The sequence below is a fragment of the Watersipora subatra genome, chromosome 8 (genome assembly GCF_963576615.1).
Source record: "Watersipora subatra chromosome 8, tzWatSuba1.1, whole genome shotgun sequence".
In the NCBI taxonomy this organism is placed as follows: domain Eukaryota; kingdom Metazoa; phylum Bryozoa; class Gymnolaemata; order Cheilostomatida; family Watersiporidae; genus Watersipora; species Watersipora subatra.
This window is the reverse complement of record NC_088715.1, coordinates 20,927,419-20,950,476: the sequence shown is the minus strand read 5'-3', so window position 1 is coordinate 20,950,476 and position 23,058 is coordinate 20,927,419. Positions and strand designations below refer to the sequence as shown.

General features: G+C 35.7%; 1 protein-coding gene across 4 annotated transcripts in view; it reads right to left on the bottom strand.

The window, feature by feature from the left end:
• Positions 1-552: 552 nt before the first annotated feature.
• Positions 553-23,058, bottom strand: part of LOC137401542 (putative choline-phosphate cytidylyltransferase) — a 39,962-nt gene continuing 17,456 nt past the window's right edge. For 2 of the 4 annotated variants that reach the window (XM_068087953.1, XM_068087952.1), the window contains exons 2-9: positions 12,608-12,741; positions 11,796-11,901; positions 11,077-11,193; positions 8,894-9,045; positions 7,437-7,545; positions 7,148-7,260; positions 5,520-5,654; positions 553-1,141 (exon numbers count right to left, since the gene is read on the bottom strand). In XM_068087953.1, coding sequence (XP_067944054.1) covers positions 1,037-1,141; positions 5,520-5,654; positions 7,148-7,260; positions 7,437-7,545; positions 8,894-9,045; positions 11,077-11,193; positions 11,796-11,901; positions 12,608-12,741 — 971 coding nt within the window. In that variant the 3' untranslated portion in view covers positions 553-1,036. Of the gene's footprint in view, positions 1,142-5,519; positions 5,655-7,147; positions 7,261-7,436; positions 7,546-8,893; positions 9,046-11,076; positions 11,194-11,795; positions 11,902-12,607; positions 12,742-21,406; positions 21,490-23,058 lie in introns of those variants that run through there. The other 2 variants (XM_068087954.1, XM_068087955.1) reach the window with 2 other exon arrangements.

Below are 23,058 nucleotides of genomic sequence, written 5' to 3'. Positions count from 1 at the left end.
GTCAGCAATGAAATTGAGCAATCATACAAGACAGTTTTAAAATCTACATGCTTCCTTGCTGACGTATATTAATACATGTAGATAGCTAAATATGAATTTTTTTATCACCGGTCAAGGCCTTTCAAAGAATTAGACCATGGGATAAATTAATAAATAAATATTGTTGAAACGATATACTTTGGTGCAAGAATTCTGGCAATCGGAGAAGATAATTTTAAGTTCTGACAACCATTTACAAGAGACACCACTTAGCAGCAGTCAATTACAGGTAGCTCTGACCTTGTTGTCAATATGATAACAAGGTCAGATTCGACTAGCTTAATGTTAGCTATCAAATAAGATGAAAACCATGTCATTCAACACACGAATTATAACAATATAATAAAAATCTCAGACGATCTCAAAAAGCGTCACTTCAACAATAACCAAACACCGGGTTTATTGGCTAATTACATCGCTGTTTGTCCCGGCACAGCGTAGTTTTGTAGTCAAAAGCAAAATGCTAAAACAGTAAAATCAGGGATATTTTATAAACCTCCATAGCTGATAAAGTGTTGGTAGCTGAATTAATATTTTATTTTGAGATCTGCATAGGATCCATTAAATACATCGTATTGTATTCCAGACTAGATAAGAATATAATATATTAAATTGTAACAAAAATATCTATAGATAATCAGAAATATATCTAGAGCTTCTTTCAAAATGGCAAAAAAATATCTTGTTTATCTGTATTCTCATAACAAAAGCCTTTGTACCAATTTTTCGACATTTCAGCTCAGGAACAAATACTACTGTCTACAGCTATGACAGTGATTACTAAATACATAATTCTCACAGCATAGCCTTAGTAAGCTGTTCATGCAGTGACATGTGTTTCTATGTTAATTCCACCGCAGTGACTCTTTTAATTACTAGCCTTTGTAATGAAATAGTCTATTCATTGTAGTCTGTGCAACATGATGCATCCAGCGATGAGTAAATTATATATGAACTAGCGTAAGGTGAACAGGAACAGAAGCTAATAGTATGTAAACTAGTCAGAGAAGTCATCCTCATTCTCCTCCTCTTCAGGTGTCGGGCTAGTGGAAGGAGAAAATGCATCTCTCACTCTTCGGCCTCCCTCCATTAGCCAGTTGTTCTGAAACAATGCAGAAACTCTAATAGGAATGCAACAAATAGCCAACATATGAACATGGAAAGACAAATCCTCAACTTAAAATGGACTTTTTTGCTGATTGGCTGGTAGCAGATTGTGTGGCCATGCCATATATTGTATGGTATGTCAACAAAATCGGTTATTGGCCAGTCAATTTTAAGTTGTGGAGTTGTCTTTACATGTATTTAAAAATGAACTTGCATAAAATTTTTGAAGATTTTATCAAGAAGTATGGGTATTTTTTATCATTTTCGATTGCTTTTGATGCCTGATGTGATCTGACTGCCAGGAAGTTTCAAGATTAAAATCGACAAAACGTCGTTAAAATGCTCATATCAAGCAAAAGCGCTATTATGGCGTCTATAGTTGCAAAGCGACCGACAGAATAGAGACACGCTGCAGCGCTGTAGTGTTGCAACTTGAACACAATAGCCAATATCAAAGATCACAACTATCGATGACATTTCGGATGTGTTTTTTTTCTGCGCATTTTAACCGCGACAAATTTTGTCGATTTTAATCTTGAAAGATCCTAGAACTCATATCAACTCAAACATCAAAACAATTGCAAATGATAAAAACATACCGATACTTTCTGAAAAAATCTAATAAAATTTTAATTAAGTTTATCTTTAAGTACATGTAAAGACAACTTCGCAACTTAAAATGGACTTGTTGTCAATAACAGATATTGTTGCCATGCCACATATTGTGTGGTATGGCAGCAAAAAACCTAAGCACACTGAAGGCAGCATTAGAAACATTGCAAATAGCTAGAATTTCATTGCAGATTCCCAAATTTCTTGCGTAATTTTGTGTATTTCTTAATCATCTTCCCTCGAAGGTCGATTACGATGTCTGCCAAGCTTACTCAAACCTCTTTTCGGACAACAAAGTTCTTAAAAACATGCGCAGTCTCTGTTTACAATAAGCTACTTAGACATCATATTTAATCTTTGAGGGACGGCTCACAAAAAAACCGATCACAGATGATCAAAACACAAAATACAGTCAAACATGGATAACTCGAACTTCACGGGACCGAGCAAAAGTGTTCGAATTATCAGAGCATTCAAGTTATCAGAGCACTGTCACAAGTCCATGTATTTACTTATTTATTAGTAGATACATGTACATATGCAAACTATAATATAAATCAAAAGCACAAATGGCTTGTTTCAAATTAAATGCTTCTAATGTAAAGTTTAAAACGTTTTTATCAAAAAGTATAGAGATTTTTCTATCACTTGAGATTGGTTTGTTGTTTGAGGTGATGTTATTGCCAGGACGTTTTTTTTAGATTGACATTGGCAAAACTTGATCGTTGTTGAAATGCTCAAAAGAAAAGACATCTTTTTCTTTTGAGCGTTTTACCCACGATCAATTTTGCCGAGTTTTCTTGAAGTTTATGCAACTTCAAGAAAAAGTTACCAAAGAAAAATCCCTTACTTTACCTGGGATTCGTTAAGAGCAACACTCCGAGGCAGTTCAATTAAAAGTTTTACGAGGTTTAACGGTACATTGTATATCACTTACGCTTTTTGAATGGATAGTTATTGAATGTACACACGTATTCTGTGTTTAGGTCAAACGATGAATAGTTTTTTAGCAATGACAACGTATACGTTTAATAAAAACAATGTTAAGACGTTTTAAACATTCAACACTCCGACGTTGATTCAACACGGAATCAACGTCGGAAAACTATTCGTCACGGGCTAGCCGGGTCACGCACTCAAGGATTTTCGCCACGCACATACAAAACAACATGCTGTTTTTGTTTTGTATGTGCGTGGCGAAAATCCTTGCGCGCGTGACCCGGCAAGCCCGTGCTATTAATCGTATAGCAGTATAAATCAAATTTGACCAAACCTTTAGAAAAGTCGTTGACAAAATTATTTTGCCGATGGTGGTAATAACAACGCTTATGAATTACGAAAAGATGAGGTTTACCTCTATGGCTTTGAATAAAGTGATTTTCTAAAGCGATAACAACTGTTTCGGTAGCCGTTGGGCAAAAAAACAGTTCGAATTAACAGTGTTGAGTTCGAGTTATCTATAGCAATTTATCATTACGTGGGAACGGACCAAAGAAACCGTTCGAATTAACCATGTTTTCGAGCTATCCGTGGCCGAGTTATCCATGTTTGACTGTATCACCAATAAAAGTTTCATAACCATATGCCAGCGCCTTATTAATTTGAACCAAGTCAACAAATGCACAGCTGATTTGACGTGCTTGTAACTCCTTTCACCGATTGCAAGACCGTCTTTGTCATTACTGAAATTCACTAATGACAAAGATGAAGAAAGTGTATTTGTGATTAGTGCAAGACCAGCCCAGCCCTCCAATAAGACCTGACAGACAGACTTGTGATGACTTACACTAGTGATAATGCTTTTGTAATTTATGGAAAAGGTACTAAAACATCAAATCCCTGCCGAGGTGGGTTTGGAGCACCAGGCCTGAGCTGACAAGCTTGGCATCTTGGAATTTTAGGTATTATCTTCTTCTGGCAAGCTGAACAAGATTACTCCTATCTAGTTAATGTCTTTGTAATTTCTGCTAAACAAACTCTGCGACACTAGATCATCTTTGTCATGTGATCAGAGTAAATGAAATTAACTACCTCGCTACTATTTATCCTTTGCTCTGAGTATGTCACTCACCCCCGCCAGGGCTACATTTATGCCGATTCTCAACTATGTTGGTGCTGTTTCAACACCAGAATAGTTATAGTACAAGAGGGTTTGTGTCCTAAAAATACTCTTCTTCAATTATAAATACATACATAAATAATTGTTAATTATTTAGCAAAAGTTGAAACTGTTACAACAATGTATAATTTATTAGAAAATATGACTTTAAATATGACTTTATATTAAATTACAACTGACTTTCCAGAACTAATTGTTATTCATAAATATTACGATGAGTTACAATTGATAGTGGCAAGTAGAGAGGTTTATGCTAAGCGACCGACAGTGAGAGCTCATTGAATTACAACTCATTGAAAATTACTGTAAACACTATCGAATTATGTTTGAACAAGTTGTTTCGATTTGCCCTTCATGCAGACGTTTATATTAATAAATCTCACTTTGTCATTGTTTGTCTGTTAGTCTGCGTGAACGCTATCTGTTCACACATTTTTGGCCAATTTTATCCCAGTTTCACATTCATAGATACATTGTATAGCAAGTTTGCAAAATTGAATCGAATTGTGATATATCGCAAATCCTCTATTTATAGACGTTTCGTGATACATGGCAAATCCTCTATTTATAGACGATTCGTGACATATCGCAAATCCTCTATTTATAGACGATTCGTGATATATCGCAAATCCTCTATTTATAGACGATTCGTGATATATCGCAAATCCTCTATTTATAGACGATTCGTGATATATCGCAAATCCTCTATTTATAGACGATTCGTGATATATCGCAAATCCTCTATTTATAGACGATTCGTGATATATCGCAAATCCTCTATTTATAGACGATTCGTGATATATCGCAAATCCTCTATTTATAGACGATTCGTGATATATCGCAAATCCTCTATTTATAGACGATTCGTGATATATCGCAAATCCTCTATTTATAGACGATTCGTGATATATCGCAAATCCTCTATTTATAGACGATTCGTGATATATCGCAAATCCTCTATTTATAGACGATTCGTGATATATCGAAAATCCTCTATTTATAGACGATTCGTGATATATCGCAAATCCTCTATTTATAGACGATTCGTGATATATCGCAAATCCTCTATTTATAGACGATTCGTGATATATCGCAAATCCTCTATTTATAGACGATTCGTGATATATCGCAATTCCTCTATTTATAGACAATTCGTGATATATCGCAAATCCTCTATTTATAGACAATTCGTGATATATCGCAAATCCTCTATTTATAGACAATTCGTGATATATCGCAAATCCTCTATTTATAGACAATTCGTGACATAGGCCTATCGCGATATTATTACAAAAAACTTTTAAACTTTTGTTTATATTTATCTGTTTATTTAATATTAAAAAACTGTTTTGTGTTCATGATAATTAGAAACATGCATTTAATGAATGCCTGTGTGAAGGCCATGAAATGAGTTTATTATAAGACTAGAAAGTCTGTGTGTTTGAGTTCCTGCATCGCTCAGTCTAAAAACCGTCAGATGTGAGAGAATCACTGTCATACAATTATATCGTTTATACGATTGGTGATATTTCTTTTGAATGTTGGCGATTTTCAAATTGTCTACCTTCAAAACCGGCATCAAACAATTAAATTATTATATGCGCAAAGCTCTATGTATAATATAGACAGAGAAGCTACTAACCAGGGGCCCTGTGCCTTGGAAATTAGCCATGAAGTTCTGCACAAACTCCCCGCTCCTCTCTGACCAGTTCTGAATAAAGTCTGTCGTTTTACCCTTCCATGCATCTAACTTACCACCAACTTCAATTCTTTTCGCCTGTAAATTCAGTAAGACTTCGAGTCAAGAAGTTATCTCGCTTTGATAAACATGCAACACTCATTACCTAGTCGTGAAATCAGGTTAACATGGGTAAAATTGGCACTAGTTTGAAAATAACTAGACAAACATCTGAATATTCTCCAAATAATGGTGTGAGAATGATATAGCAATAAAAAATGGTCTAGCATGCTTATCGATGGTAACTGCACTTTCTGATTTGACAGATGAACCGAGCATTCAATTGTTTAAAAACGACATTAGAAGCGGAATAAGAACCAATTCAGAGAGTTGACAAGTCTGCATAAATCTGTGGATAAATAAATATAGAGACAGAGAGAGCACGGAATCAATCTGATTTTAGATAACAAACTCCACCAATTATGCTAGAGAGAAAGAGGGAGAGAGAGGGAGAGAGAGGGAGAGAGAGGGAGAGAGATGGAGAGAGAGGGAGAGAGAGAGGGAGAGAGAGGGAGAGAGAGGGAGAGAGAGAGGGAGAGAGAGGGAGAGAGAGAGACGGAGTGAGAGAGCCACCAGATAGTGTTTTGAACCACCATATAAACATATTCCAAGGTTAAAACATTTAGACTAGTGCCTGCCGAACAAGGGTGCCCACATTCATGAGGGCATGAATGTGGGCATTTTATATGTTGCTGTTGTGTGAAAACTGACTTTTATTAGAATGACCTTGTAATAACATATTGTTTTCATTTTTTCCAAATGGCTGTTTTATAGTAGGTTTTGAGCCTTTCCGTTTCATTCAAAGTAATCGGCCGAGAGATTGCCCTTGTCAGTCGTAGAAGGTTTGGTGATGAAAGCGAATAGGGAAGAAATACCTTAGGGCATTATTCAGATGGTGCAAGAACCATTTCGCATCACTTTCATTTTAGTGCCAAGCTTTCTTAGAGTCAAACTAAATTTTACAGGCTCAACATTGAAAAGAACTGCTGCTGACAATCCATTGACATCCAAAGAGATACAAAACTGTATTATAACACAAAAAAAATTTGTCCATCAAAAAAGTGAGAAATTGTCCCTCATCACATCAATATTATTGATGTAGTACTCAAGGCTATGACCAGTGCTGGAAATGTCGTAACTATCTCGTCCAACGCCATCTACTAAATTACTAAATTACTAAAGTACTAAATTAAAACAGATCAATCGTAGGGAGAGCTTAACTTTTACTCAGGTTGCGCCAATAAAAACTGAAACTTGCTATTCAAGATCAAAGCCAAGGTAATACCGGCTTGCTTATTCTGTGTTGACCACTAGTAATGTTTTCTAGCTCTAAACATTCTATGTATAACTTTAAATTTACTTAGACAACCGTAAAATATGAAAGAAGACATGGTACTTTCAATTTAAATTTAGCTCCACGTGTCTGTTTCAACCACCCATTCATGCATAATAATAGATTTTCACTTAGCTCAAAAATGTGGCTTTATCTTAAAAAATGTCAGTAACTTGTAACATTTGACATGAAAACTCACTCGCAAATATCCCACATTAAGTTCCTCCCTTGAATAACCCCTAGACAGATTTCTCCGTACATAGACGTCATAGTCCTTTATGATACGGGCTATGACATCGGTTGTAGAGATCCCTGAAATCGTTAAATACAAATTATCTGTCAAATCATAAAATCAAAATTCAAAGCTTCATTCAACTGCATAGTTGACATTTTCAAAGGGATAGAATTAAACAGCATACACAGGCTACCAAACTACCATATACATGGAAAAAAAACCTTCGGTAACGGTCTGCGAGATAAACTCATACCTTCTGTCCGCTGCGTAGCGAGAAACATTCCTCGCTCTTTAGCGAAAGCATAGACATCGTCACTGTCTTTTGACACGTATGGTGCATCATCGTGTGCCAGGAAGTCAAACTGTAAACAAAAGATTGGCAAGAAGCACATAGAATACGACTTTCAGTTTATATAATTCATGAACATTACAAGTTAAGTTAAGGGAAGTTACAACTATTTTGCGCCCAGGCCACGATATGGTAGTTCATATTAATTATAAGCTCATTGGCATCGAAGTCAAGATAAAACAAATAACTCCAATCGACCGATAATTTGATGTTTTATCTCGAAAATGGTTATCACAAGAGTAAAATTACAGGGGGAGTTAGCAACTTTACGTTTTATTTATTCTATTAATATATGCGCAATTCTATGGAATTACTTGCAAATATTTAGTTGACAAACATGAGAGGGTAAAACTAACGCACCTCAGCATCCTTTAAAGATCGAACAAAAAAATATATATTATTGTATTATAGCATTATAATACAGCAATAATATATTACTATTGAACTCTTGCAAAAGTCAGCAGAGTTGAACATTGATTAAATCTTAATTCGTTTTTTGTTAAATTTATATAATTACTAGGTGTGCCACCCGGCGTTGCCCGTGTAATAGAAGAGTATTTGGACAGAAAATTGATTTGTTTTCAACATATTACAACATTTGCCATTCTAACTTTCAAACTACATATCATGAGAAAAGTTTTTTGCCTTATAAACAATGAGAAGTAGTGAGAGTTTTGCTATTAGGCAGTTTAATAATGTGAGTGAACAGCTTCTCGTGACATGCTATGACCCGCGTCACACGTAAAGCAGTAAGGTATTGCTCTCTTATAATGCCTTATATTGGCTGACTATCAATTCCACGTCCATAGTCCAGTGGGCTAGGTGTAAGAGTTGTGAACGGCTTGGTCCGAGATCGAATCCTCTTTGGTACGGAATATTTGTTTAAAGATTTTAAGATCTATAGGTGGAAAACCGACATATATACGATACACGATATACTTTGAGAAATATACATATAGATGGTTAACTGGTACATACAGAATCTTTCATGTACAGCTAGACTAAAAATACAAAAAAAAACAGCCCATTTTCTCAACTCTTTCTATTCGAAGGTATTCAGACCTATTGAAAGTGGAAAATAAAAATTGGGCAGCATTTGCGCGCGCTTGGGACAAAGGATCAATCAAGAAAATCAAATATAATATTGACTTAATATAAACTACACAAAATTAAAAAACTCTCACTTGAAGCTAAGTTTTATTATGTATTTTACTAATGTATTTTATTTTTTAGAAGTAGTAAATTATAGTAAGTGGCTCCAAATATTTTTACATGACTGTTATTTAAAGAATTTTTTAGTAAAAAATCTGTCACAAATTGTTTTATTTCCACATTGTATTGTATTACATGAAAACACTGACCTTATTGGCTTTGAGAAATTCATCGGAGCAACACCATGGAGCGTCTCTCTTCACTTCATCAACGTATCGACAGTGTCTGACAGCCTCGTACCTCTCTGTCTCATTCATCACCGTCCTTCCTTTCATGAACTGCGTCAGCTCATCGTTGACCACTAAAAGCCAATGTAGAAGATCAAGTACGATGTCTACTTAGCTTACTGGAAGCAGAGGCTGTGTATGTTTTAAAAGTTTTGGTACATAAACAATGGCTCCGTGATTTTGGTTAGACGTGTCTGAGTCCAGTAGCTAGGGAATCTGAACAACTGGAGACATGCCCAGTTGCAGAGAACAATTCAAGGTTGGATATCACCTAGCGGATTTTTTTGTTAATTTAACCAAACCTGTTGTTTGCAAGTCCATCGTCAAGGCCACTAGGCATCGATACAGAAGTCGGTAAAGAAAAGCCACATAAAAAAATAACTGACCGCATGTTAGAAGGACATTATCAGTGGCGGATCTAGGAAAAAAGTGTGAGGTGCAAAATTTGTGTAATAGATCTAGAGTGAAAGGGGGTGCGCGGGGCCACCTCCTTACCTGGCCCTGCGTTAGCAGAACTTTTTGAAATTTAGGCATCTTACAATGAAGGAGAGGCGTGTTTGAGCCCAAAAAAGTGTAATCATTTATTTGCAGCAAACAGCAAGTTTAGAGGTAAAAATTGACATTAGATAAGATTAATTAAATTGGTGTTTTATAATGTTTCTTATACTATGTATATCAAGATTACATGTAAACAAAAAGTTAACAAACATTTGTGCAATAAAATAAAATCAAGACAAAATCAATCACAACACCTCAACAGCCATTCGGTTTGGCTGTACAGAAATTAGCCATCATTTCTGCAAACTACCACAAAAAATGTTTCGTAGTATTAGCTACATAACGATGCTATTATAAAACAGACATATTAGGGCATACTTTTTTGAATTAATGTTTTGTCGTCGAAAGAAATGATCCAAAGTTCGTTCTTGACCTTCCTTTTGAGACATTTTGCTTTTAAAATTGCTTGTAGTGCTTCTTTCGAAAAAGTTGTGGCTCAATTGGGGATGTTTATTGGGACCGCTCTCATTTGTTTATAAGCTAAACAAATTCAGGTCAATGTTATTAAAACTGGTTCATTATAACGAGCTCTACTAGGCTGTTTTTGTTCATTTCCTCCCAAAGCAAGTTCTCAGTGAAATGAATTGTAATTTACTCAATTCTTGATGGATTTTAAATCTTTTTTTTTTAATTTTTTGCCATATTTATGGTGGTGCATTTGCACCATATGCACCACAGTAAATCCGCCCCTGATTATCATAGTAGAATCATTGATTGTGATTCAATGATTTAAATCATTGATTTGCAATCAATGATTTAGATGTTAGAAAAACAAAAAAGACATTTTTGGAAAAAAACGCAAGCATGCTCCAAACTGTGAAATATGGCGTTAATTATTTTGGCACAACACGAATCTATGAATTACAATGGCAAATCAACAATTAGCAAATGCGTGAATGTGAGACAAAAGTACTTTTGTTGGTAGCCATTCTTAAACATTTTTATCCCGTGTAGTCACCACACGATGTTGTTATGGTTACCCAACATGGCAGATATTTGTAATGCAAAGTTAGAGCAGATAATAATGAAAAGTCTGCATTGTATTCATATGCCCCACATTAACTTTGGAACAGTGATTGTGATTTGAGGTGTAAAATATGCTTTCAAACATTGTTTTCTAGACTTGCAATAGATTAAAATCATTTACGTTAACTATACTGTAAAATTAACTTTGGATTTTGCACAAATCGCTTTTTGAACAGCCTTTGTGGCAGATTAAAGTCATTAACCAAGGTTTGACTTTGTTATTATTATTAATATATTTATATAATAATATATATAATATTATTATATATATATTATTAATAATAATGTATAATATATTATATATATAATATATTATACATTATTATTTTTATTTTATTATTATTGTTTATTATTAGAGATCAGTTTTATTAATGACATTAATAATTTAATGACACTAGTAATGTCATTCAGCAATAACACCCTGAATAACTCTGGCATGCTTGACATCTATATGCCTACAGATCAATTTGCGTTCTACCGGGATGCAAGAATCACTAGTCTAACGAGTCTGAAAAAATTACCTCCGACAATGAGATAAGCGTTAGGAATGAGTTCCTTGACTTGTTTGAGCTGCCGAGCGTGTCCAGAGTGAAACATATCATATATTCCATCAGCATAGACTCTGACCCGTCGAGGTACTGTCGAGTATACAAGCACACAGATTTTAAATTTCGATATATAGATATACTAGTGAACCCCGACATTGCACGACTAATAAAAAGTTTTTGTAGGGAAAATTTATTTTGGTCAACATGTACAACATTAACCATTCTAACTTTTAAATAATAGTGTTTATTTATTTTTGTATGTGCTATAAATTTAATTAATTTTACGCTATACATAAATATATTTATAGTATTTTGGGAAGTATGGGCACATATTTTTCTTCTAGTAGTTCAAGCAGCTTGCTGGATGAAGTATGCGTATTTTAACCAATCGCCATTAAAGATTGGCATGTGTAATAAATATGACCACAATTATTCCATAGTATGGCAAACTAGAAAAACTTTTTCTTTCCTATTCCTAAATTTGAAAAGTTAAAATCATTCTTTAGAATGGCTCTAAAAACATTAAATACCATTTATTAAAAACCGTAAATTGATTCAAAATAATTAAGGTCTGAAAAGCGAAAGGTCTGTCAGTAAACTGAATTGAAAAAACCAATAGGAGATTAAAATAGATATTTGTGGAATTGTCTAATCTTACACACAGTGACTAACTCATAATTTAAATTGCTTACCATTGCCAGCCTTGGCGTCTTTTAATGATATTTTGATGCTATAATCTGTCTGTAAGTTTGCTTGTATACCTTCAGGATCATCTGAGAATGGAGCTGCTCGTGCTTGCTGCAGGAAATATATAGCTGTTGCACAGACACTAAGTAAAGAGAAAATTCTGGAAAATAACTATCCGATAAATAAACAAGAGAGAATCGTTCGTGATAGGTTGGTAAATTCGTTGTCAAGATTGCGATTAGCTACTTCCTGTTTACAAAACTACTGGATAAAATATAGTTTGCTTACATTGGTCAAATCGTTAGCTAGTCCAGAAGACAAGTTGCCACATCAGCTACGCAGGTAAAGAAAAAAGGATGGTTACAATTAGTAAGCGATAAGGTGACATTAATTGAATTTTCATAAGTTCCATATACTCCGTATAATCCGTAAATTGGCGTCCTCCGCAAGAAGAAAGTGACAAAAAGTTAACCAATAGAACAAGTTTTATTACTCAGTTTTTTTCCAAATGTCTCATGTTTGTAAAAAAAATAGAAACGGCAAGAAATGCTGCGCAAACTATTCCATTTTAAACATTTTCCACGCTTCAATCGTTTTTATTTTTATTTGAGCAGTTCCAAATGTGTCACTATGACCTCTAGCTTAGAAATCTTTACCTTTGTCAACAGTACTCGCATTAATCCGCATCACGCATCATGTCCATTGAAACACTTATTGCACAGTAACTCAACGGGTACACAACTCCAAATCAGTATAATCTGCATCATGGAAACAGTGATACACAACCAGAATATCAAGTAGCAAACCCTAACTTTACCTTGTCCACCATAGCTCGGAGCATCTCCAGCTCAGCTAACAGCTCTGGGGTGTTCATATGCTGCCCGTTCATTGTAACCTGAGGACTAGGAACCACTTTTCGTCGTTTAGTGCTCATTGTTCCCTCATCTGAATCTAAGAACAGTAGGTTAAGTATGAGGATAGACTGATGGCTTAGAACTAGGCTGTTATTGGCACTCAAGGTTGTCTTCTCTTGCCAATTATCATGACATTTAATGTATCATAGCTGCAAATTACTTAAAAGTTTATTTGTACTATCTATGTGTATTTTTAATGATTATGTTCAATTCTATGTAAACTGTGTTATTACATGTTTCCACACAATTACCATAGAATGCTCAATGTGTTAATGTGTGCAATGCTTTCTAAAGACTTTTTAGTTGGCCCAGTTTGTTGCTAACGCAGTTAGAGTGTGTTCAGTCTAAATAAAGCCAGTATTCACTTGTTAAAAATTGTCTCTTTTGTTAACTCGATAGAGAAGAAGTTTTGAGTCTCTAACTAATGTTGAGTTTATTTGAATTGCGTAGTTAAGACAACTCTAAATAGGACCATCGCATACTGCATGTCTGGGTGCACATGCACAACTGAACCCATTAATATATATTCTATTAGTTTATATACATATGGTTATATTTTGATAAAGAATTCTAAGAAACGGGGCAGGTTTGAACTAGAGCTCTGGGCATCCATCAGAATGAGATGACGGGAGATAAGATGAGTGCATGACCTCCGGTTTTTCTTAGTCGAGCATTATTTTCCAAAAAGCGTAATTTATCAGAGATTATTAGAGAGAATGATAGAAGGCATGAAGCATATGCATGTAAAGTTTGGATGAAATCGACCAATAAAATGAGGAAGCCCAGAGAGTTTACACGGACTAACAGACAGACAATGACAAAGTGAGATTTATTAATATAGATGCTTGAATGAAAATCCGAACATAATTCGACCGTTTTTACAGAAAATTGCAATGAATTGTCACTCACACTAAAATTAAAAGTAATTTCCTTCGAACAATGGGGTAGAAACTATCTTCACGCACAATGATCATCTACTAAGACTGACTCACAATGCTGCCTTCTCAGGAGACCGACTCAAAGTAGAACAGAACGTAGTTGAAACAATGCCGCTTTCCTGAGAAGGTAGCATTGCTCCTACTACAATCTGTTCTACTTTGAGTCATATTGTCTTCAGCAAATACGCAGAGTGAATAAATAACACAGATACTTTAATAACTAGTAATAAATTGTACAAACAGTGAAATGCAGATGTCATGGTGCCTGGCCAAACCAAATTAAGGGCAGCAAAGCATATTAACATTGATGACAATAGCTCCTTCATGACAAAACGTTAAAAATGTTTCACAGAAATCATAAAAAACAGGCGTCTCTATTTTAAAAAAATAATTTACTACTTCAAACCTTTAGTTCCGAAATTAACAATGCGTTTGCCTCACAAACCAACCTACCATGACAATATCTCATTTATTGAACGGTGGAACAACCTTTAGCATTCCCTATGGACACCTTTGACAAAATGTCAGAGGAATATTCACCATGGAACGAGGTATGCAGTAATCATTTATTTGGTAATATGCTTATTTATTAAATTAGACCTAAGTTCTACATACGGCGGTCAGCTGCTGTCACTTACAGTGGTGTCCGAAATAAACTGGACTCTTTTGTCAGAAAAATAAAATTCTCATTAACAACATTGTTACACAATGTGAATTTAGTAAATAGCCATAATTTATATATTATATAAATCATCATTTTGTACTGATTTCAAAATACGTAAACCAAACAGCTGTAAAAAAAATTTGAATGATTTTCTAGGCTAAATTATCAACATACAATTTTTAATGGTTGAAGGTAACAGTTCACAATTGTTGGTTCAACAATCTGTACAAATATAATCCCCCACATACATTGTTTTTGCTTATTTCATGTCATCTACAGCATGTGGTCTGATCATATCTGTCACAACTATTTGTTAACTGTTATCTTCAACTATTAAAAAATGAAATGTCTAGAATTTAGCCTACCTAATCATTTAAAAACATAATTTTACGGCTGTTTGCTTTACACATTTGAAATCAGGACAAAATGAGGATTAATTTAATATATAATTTATGGTTATTCACTAAATTCACAATGAGTAACAATGTTGGAAATGAGAATTTTAGTTTGTCAACAAAGGGGTCAAGGTTATTGTGGGCCAACAAATGGGTCCAGTTTATTTCGTGCCACATTGTAATAGCTGCTTTCAGCATAAATGTGACCAACACAGTAGGGGGCCTACTTATTGTATTGGAGATCTGTAAACAAATACAATAAAGAATCTTTAACATGCACTAAGCCCATTTGTCATAAGACAGGCATTTGATTATCGTACCCAAAAAAATCAAAATATTAAGAACGAGCTACAATTGTCTCATGATGCGTGGCCAAGTATGGGCTTATTCACTACCAATAAACACAACTTGACTTGGTAATTGCGTATCACCAGGTTCCCAAACCAGTTTGTCCTAAAGTTGGGAAAGATGCGTAAGAAATCTGAACGGCATGAGTGTTTTCCAGACAGCAACCCTTACGCAAGGGGAATCCCAACGTACCCAAAAACCTGAGCAAGTACTGCATGAGAAACTCTAGCTAAATATAATGGTACATGAAATATGTAGATGGTGAATAATTTGTGAAACAGCTTCAACGCTTCTGAATTAAGAAGTTTAAACTCACTGGTTAAACCTCGCAACACGTCCTTCTAGTAGCAAAAAAGACCGAGTGAAGAATTAGCCAATGAGAGGTTTGGTGAGTGCAGAAGTAAAGTTTTTATTTGCTTTCACGCAGAAACCACCAACCTTAAAAATTAGCATGCATCATTAATTTCTGTCCGAACTCACTGATAGTCATCGGATTCTGATTCTGATGTGACTTTCTCTCACAGCAACAGGCCTATCAAGCGTGCCTAAATATTTCCACTCGTTGCGTAGGTGATAATGACGGACTATTGCTTGTCACCTTTGACTTTTGGTGATAGGCCCGATTTCGATCAGATCGTTAACGGATGACAAACTCTAAGCAAACATTGAGCAAATTACCGCAACAGCTGATGCTTTGAGCTAACACACGCATGAATAGATGCCGTAAGCTAGATGCAAACTGCTTCCATAGAGCAAATAAATGCATTATTAGACCCTTAGAAATCATACAAGTCAACTTCTGAGGCTCCTTCCTATGCTTAATACTCAAGCTATCCTCTACAAGTGGGCTGGTTTGGTCTTGTACAAATTTCGATGTTTTAGACCCTCTGTGTGTTGTGGTGATATTTGCTTACCCCTGCTTTACACACTGTCAATAATATCAATGTTTGCTGTATTTTTAACGAATTTTTTCGATTTTTCATCTATAATGAAAATAATTCCTTGCTTAACCTTCCCAAAAACAAAAAAGACCAACAGGATTAGCCAACGAGAATGCTTGCTCATCAACAGGATTAACCAATGAAAACCCTTACAATTAATAAAATCAACCAATGATAATTAACAGGTATGAAAGGGTTCAAACAAAAATAACATCCATGATCTAGCACGAATTTCATCATCAGCAAGTTCCGAACACATAAATGACTTCTAAGTTCTAATAAGTGTTGATCAACTTAAAAAGGTAAAGGGTGCATAAAACAGGAGTTGCGGTATTTTACAAACAGTAAATAGATTGATTGCTAGACACAGCAGTGCTTCAATTCAACCTGTAGTGATTCAACCTATTCAATACCTGAAGTGCTCAAACCAAAAATGTGCAGGCGAGAGAGAAAAGGAGAATCCACTTACTTGAGAAAAGCGCTTACGAAGGATGCGAAGTTGCAACTGAGAGAAAGCCAGCGAGAGAACTAAATATCAAGAGCTAGTGATCCAAAAAGGCAGGTTGAAAGTCTACAAGTGGTGCTATTGGGTGTTACAGAGGAGTCGAGATAAGGGCACGTAAAGGAGTGTATGATAATCGGGGAAAGAAGCTCAACAGCTGCATGTGATACAAAGACTATGGCCTTTTGGTTGAAAGGTGGAAATTAAATTTTACCGTCAGACCAGGATTTCTTGGTGGCAGACAAAAAAAATTTTAAAAATCGGGAAATATTACTTATTATTATGTAGAGTAGGCACTGGCACTTGAATAGTGCAAAGTAAATAAAGCCGCAAGGTCGTAGTACAATATCATCAGCTGATTAGAAGCGACAAGTGCTTGAACAGTTGATGATAGTGAAGGTGAAGTATGATGGTGTATAGGGTCAATAAATCATGTTGGACTTTAGGCGTAAACATGAACTCATGGCCGAGAGTTAGCTTATCCTCAGTTCATTCTAACAGTCGCCATAGAAACAAACAAACAACTGAAAGTAAATTTAGTTCCTATTTGTGGTCGGACAACCACGATAAAGTACGAGTACCACAGTTAGCTGTTAGCGGGATGATGAGAGGTAAACGCTGTTTAAGCCTGGTTCACACTATATCGCCGTATCTTGGCGTTGATGCCACAATACTTCAGTGATCGTCGATGATAACGATGTTCACACTATCACAAACCCATCCGCGTTTGCAACAGGAGATACTTCGTGACATAGTGTTCTCATTTCACATTTTAAATTTTCGCAAAGAAACCTCTTCGTTTTTCCGTGCTGGAATCAAATACTAGTCCCGCAGCGACTATCATAAACGGATATGAATAAATCATGCTATCGGCGACCGCAAATTACCATCGCCGAAATGGTTCACATTTGAAACGCGGACGTCGATGCTCGGCGAAACATCGGGGAAGTTTGAGAGCTGCATACTTTCCCGAGGTATCCGCATCGCTTCGACGATGCCATCGGTTCACAGTTCACATAATCGACAATGAAATCCGAAAGGAAAACGCTGACAAACGGCAATATAGTGTGAACCAGCTTTTAACCTTTGTAAAGGAATCACAAACAAGGCCTTCGCAAAATGCACTGAACATGTGAAAGTCGGCCTGGGAATGCCGTCAGGGTATTGTGGCTGGTATAAGAACCATGCTTAGTAACTTCCGTTTTCTGTGGACAACACCTTGATAACTAGCGATGGCACTTTATGTGACCACAGAGTACTGCCCGAGTTTCATGGACACGGGAGGGGGGAATCCATGCTTTGAAGCTTGTAACAACATCAAGTTTTACAAGAGAGCCACAGAGTCCCGTAGCTCATTTTCTGGAACTTACTATCTATATAAATCTCAAAGTTCGTTGTCTGTCCAGTTTGATCTGTCCAGTCATAGCGAATGAAATCTAGGAATAAAGATTTCGCATCGCAGTTGATTTGATCTCGGACACAGCGACCTAACCCACCTACGTTACGATCGCCAAACAGTCGATCACTACTTTCCATGATGCGCAGTACTCCGATGCAGCCCCCTTCGAAGTCGAGAAGATTGTACATTTACATGCTGCGCAGTGGTTTTCAGCAAATTAGCCAGAGAAGAGAAATTGTATAAATCGAATTGCTTGATGGATACATGGAATCGATCATGCATACCGAACGTCAGAAAAGGTCTTTTTATGCTTTTGTCATCATTATATTTTTATTTACAATACACATTCACAAGGTTTTACAAACCTTAACACAATTTTTACAAAAAAATTTACTTTTAATAAATATTTAGGCCTATTTAAGTAATATATTATTTAAATGTTACTTTAGGACTTGCCACCTATTTTTCAAAAAGTGTTGGTATCGATAACAAAGTCCAAGAAAGTAATCACTTCATCATCCTCGTAGGAGCAGACGATAATTAAATTTAAGGGAAAAATGATCGGAAGAATAGCAAAAATAAGATAAGCAGGATAACTTCTGTACTAGTTTATAGCGCTCGAAGAATCTGTCTCCACGGCGTGAGAGCAACTGCGCAGCCACTGCGCAATTGCTGTTTCCTTGCTGCGAATTTGCACTGGCTTCGCACTGATCAGTGCGCAGTGATTTTCAGGGCGAAGACGTTGTTTCCATGATTCAGAGAGAGCACAACTCCGAAGTACTGCGCATCATGGAAACATAGCGATTCATTGCATCGGTTAGAAGCTAAAATAATAGCGCTTGAAGCTCTTGGAGTCATTAACTAGCATGGTAGACAGTTATGCATAACTGAACGATTATTAAGCTGTCTGCAGACACAGTAATTGTCTTAGTAAACATAAGCTTACCTTTACTGGCTTATCAGGTACGTTACCTAAGTTCATTGGTTGATAGCTTAATTACCTTTGTAAAGTTGGGCATTCATCTAGTTTAACATACCTATATTCACAAACAGTATATGTTTATATGTGAATATATAGAGATCATCAGAAAAAATTGCTTCTCGTCAGCAAGCAGGCAGGAATGTGATGCTACTATTGAGCTATTTACTGTGATGGTTTTAGTTTTAAATCACTTGAAATAAAAATGATAACATAAACAGTAAGTGGTGCAGCAGACCAGCTGATCCATAAATAATCATCAGAAGTTTAATATAGTTATCATTATTAACAGAAGTTTAATAGTTATCATTATTAACAGAAGTTTCATACAGTTATCATTATTAACAGAAGTTTAATAGTTATCATTATTAACAGAAGTTTAATAGTTATCATTATTAACAGAAATTTAATATAGCTATAAATATTAACAAAAGTTTAATACAATTATTACTAACAGAAATTTAATACAGCTATAACCATTTACAGAAATTTAATACAATTATTATTAAATGAAATTTAATACAATTATTACTAACAGAAATTTAATACAGTTATCATTATTAACAGAAATTTAATACAGCTATAACCATTTACAGAAATTTAATATAGCTATAAATATTAACAAAAATTTAATATAATTATTAATAAATGAAATTTAATACAATTATTATTAACTGAAATTTAATACAGTTATGATTATTAACAAAAATTTAATACTTATCATTATTAACTGAAATTTAATACAGTTGTAATTATTAGCAGAAATGTAATACAATTGTAATTATTAACCAAAATTTAATAGTTATAAATATTAACCAAAATTTAATAGTTATAAATATTAACCAAAATTTAATAGTTTTAATTGTTAACAGAAATTTAATACAATTATTATTAACTGAAATTTAATACAATCATCATTATTAAAGGACATTGTTAGTACAGATCACAAGGGTCGTACTAACTACCGGTAAGTCTTCTGAGGCATGCTACAGACAACTCCCCATTTGCTCAGACTAACACAGACTGCACCATATCAGGACAGCAAAAAAGAACAGACATAGCGGTTATTCCGCTCGTTTTATCTGCGTTAAAAACTTTTCGTTTCTATAACTTTATCGCTATAACTAGACATACGGACAACAAACGACAAGCTTTGAGATTTACATCTGTATATATCGAGATATTTGAGATACCGGCTATTGCAATCAGGTGGCATGGTTATACGTCTCTATTATGTCGGTCTCTTTGCAAATATAGACGTTGTAATTGCCGTTGACCTTGACCGTTGACCAATTGACGTTCGCCTAGTGTGAGCGCTTTAACCACGATCAAGTTTTGTCGATTTTAATCTTGAAATATCCTGGCAGTCAGATCACCTCAGGCATAAAAAACAATTGAAAATGATAAAAAATACTGATACTTTCTAATAAAATCTACTAAACTTTTATGCAAGTTTATCTTTAATGGTGAACAAGCTCAAAAATGTTGCTGGCACTGTGAACTAACTGACAGGCATACATTGTGTATGTAAAATACGCTGGGTGTTCATTAGTTCAGGAGCCTATTGCAGTTTTGGCATGACAATCGATTTGAACTTGCAAAATTCGGGTCCATAAGATCTTTTTGACCATGCGAAACTGTCCCCCTCCACCCTCGACCTTATCTAATTCCCACCTCCTCTTCCTCTATCCCACACCCACTCCCCACCCCCACCCGTCTGCAACTACTTCTTTGAAGGATGAACGACTGCTACGAAGAATGTTTTTAATGCACTGAAAGAAAGTGATTGGCTGGCTCAGAATGTACGCATACAATGTATATACATAAGCAAACACAGTTGCTACCTACCAAAGTAGCAAAATCGCACGAAACCATATGGTGCGTCAATACACTAAAGGTCTATAGAAGAGACCAGATCGATATATTCGCTAGAGCAGCACTACCAAAGAGATCACCTTGAGTAAGGCCTTATGGTCAAGAGACGGAGTCTTGACCCAGTCTAGTAGCGGACTGCCAGCTACTAGCAGTCAATCAGCCAGTCTTCAGTGTTTGTACAATCAGGTATTTAACTGGAGTAGCTCCCATACATGATATTGATCGGGAAGTCATTAACCTCTTCACGAGACTTAGTTAGTATTGATTAAAAACCTATGCTTACATGCCTATCAAGGATGCCCAGGCTATGCTATTATAAAACAAAGTTCTCAATACAATGAGAAATGTTAACTTGCCAGCTAGGCAAGTGGAGCTCTGACGTCACTGTTGTACTAGGTGAGCTTTCTTCAATGTACAGTAAGACCTCTACTTATGGCCACCTTAGCTTACAGTGTAACATCCCAGAAAACATTTTTGATGTCAGATGTGGAGAAAACGGCATGGCTATATTTCATGACATCTAGACAGAATTGTACCTTCATATCTAGATGTAAGAAAAACTACGCTTACAAAGTTGCATTCAATGCTAGGACACCAGAGCACGACCAATAATTCGCATGCAGCAGTTTTTTAGCAACAAATATTCTACCATTAATTTTACATTCACTAATGATGTCACACAGTAGATGTGGTGACACCCCGAGTTCTTATATATGACCCCTTGTGCGGGTCTATCAAGAAAAGATTCAAACTTTTCATTAGACGATGTCTTTATTGCAAGTGAATAAAGAATGAATCAAGCAAGCAGCATGTCAGTCCTTATATACTAAAAACATAATTCCAGTATTTTCCAGAAAAACAGGATTATTAGTCAGTTGCTAAAAATAGAATATTGCGTAATAACTGAGTAAGTGAACTGTGTCAATAAAGAAATAGTATGACTCAACCATGGATTGCACAATACTACATCAGCTGTTCAACGATTGCGCAACATGCATGTACAAAGTTAGCAGTCTGATGCAGATTATATTGACAAATGACTTTTCCAGGCTCCACTTTAACTGTGTAATCAGGCATAGTGATTATTCACGTTGCCGGCCAGTTAACAAAAAATACTGCTGAAATCTAACAGCAAGTTATCAGTAATTATTACATAGCTATAAAATGACAGCAGTGCATAAATGCATTGCGACTAATTTGCCTCGAGTGTTTTCTGCCAAACATAATTATAGTGAGTTTAGTTGAAAACCTGATAGAGACAATCCTATGATATCAAAAACTTGTCAGCTCATGTTGATTGCAACATATAATGATAACAAATAAGGCAAAAAGTTGACTCGCTATTATAACTAGGCATTGAATCTATGTACTAGTTTACGTAAAGCAGTGGTTCTTAACCTTGTTGGACATAGTGAACTCGACCAGGTTCATATGCACTTTCACTCAACCGCTCTTTCTGGAGAGATAAGATACGATTTCTTCTTATTCAAGACATAGGTGCACGAAATGAACTTTGCACTAACATGACTGTGTTCAAAGAACAAAAACATCTCTTCATATAGACATGATCCGGCAAATCAGTGTGACTTCTGCTATGGCCTTTGAGACACTACTTATGTGTCTTGACCTCTGTTGAACCACGGAGACTGACTCACTAAACCCCTAAAGGCTGGTTAACACTATATCGCCGTATCTCGGTGTTGATGCCACAATACTTCAGTGATCGTCGATGATAATGATGTTCCCACCATCACCAACCTATCCCGTTTGCATCGGAAAATAGTCCGTGACGTAGTGTTTCCATTTATCTTTTTAAATCTTTGTTTTATTTTAGAATTAAATACTAGTCTCGCAGCGACTACCAAAACAGATATGAATAAATTACGCTAACCGCGACCGCGAGTTATCGCCGAAATGGTTCACATTTGAAAGACGGTCGTCGATGATCGGCGAAATATCGGAAAGGTTTGACAGCTGCAAACTTTCCCGGCGTGTCCTTTGTTGCTTCGTCGATGCCATCGGTTCACGGTTTACATAATCGACGATGATGGTCGAAAGGAGAACGCTGACAAACGGCGATATAGTGTGAACCCCCTTAAGGTTCTATCGACCCCTAGTTAGTAACCTAAGCAACGTACTAGACACTTACACCAGGCCAGATTGCAACACAAATGCAAGATGTGAATAGTACTCAAACTTGGGTATGAGTGGGTAAATAAATCGTTCACAATTCGCATGCTGTTTATGGTTGAAATTAAAATTTTATGGCTTTAATATATAGTGTTAACAAAAATACAATACAAATAACTTAAT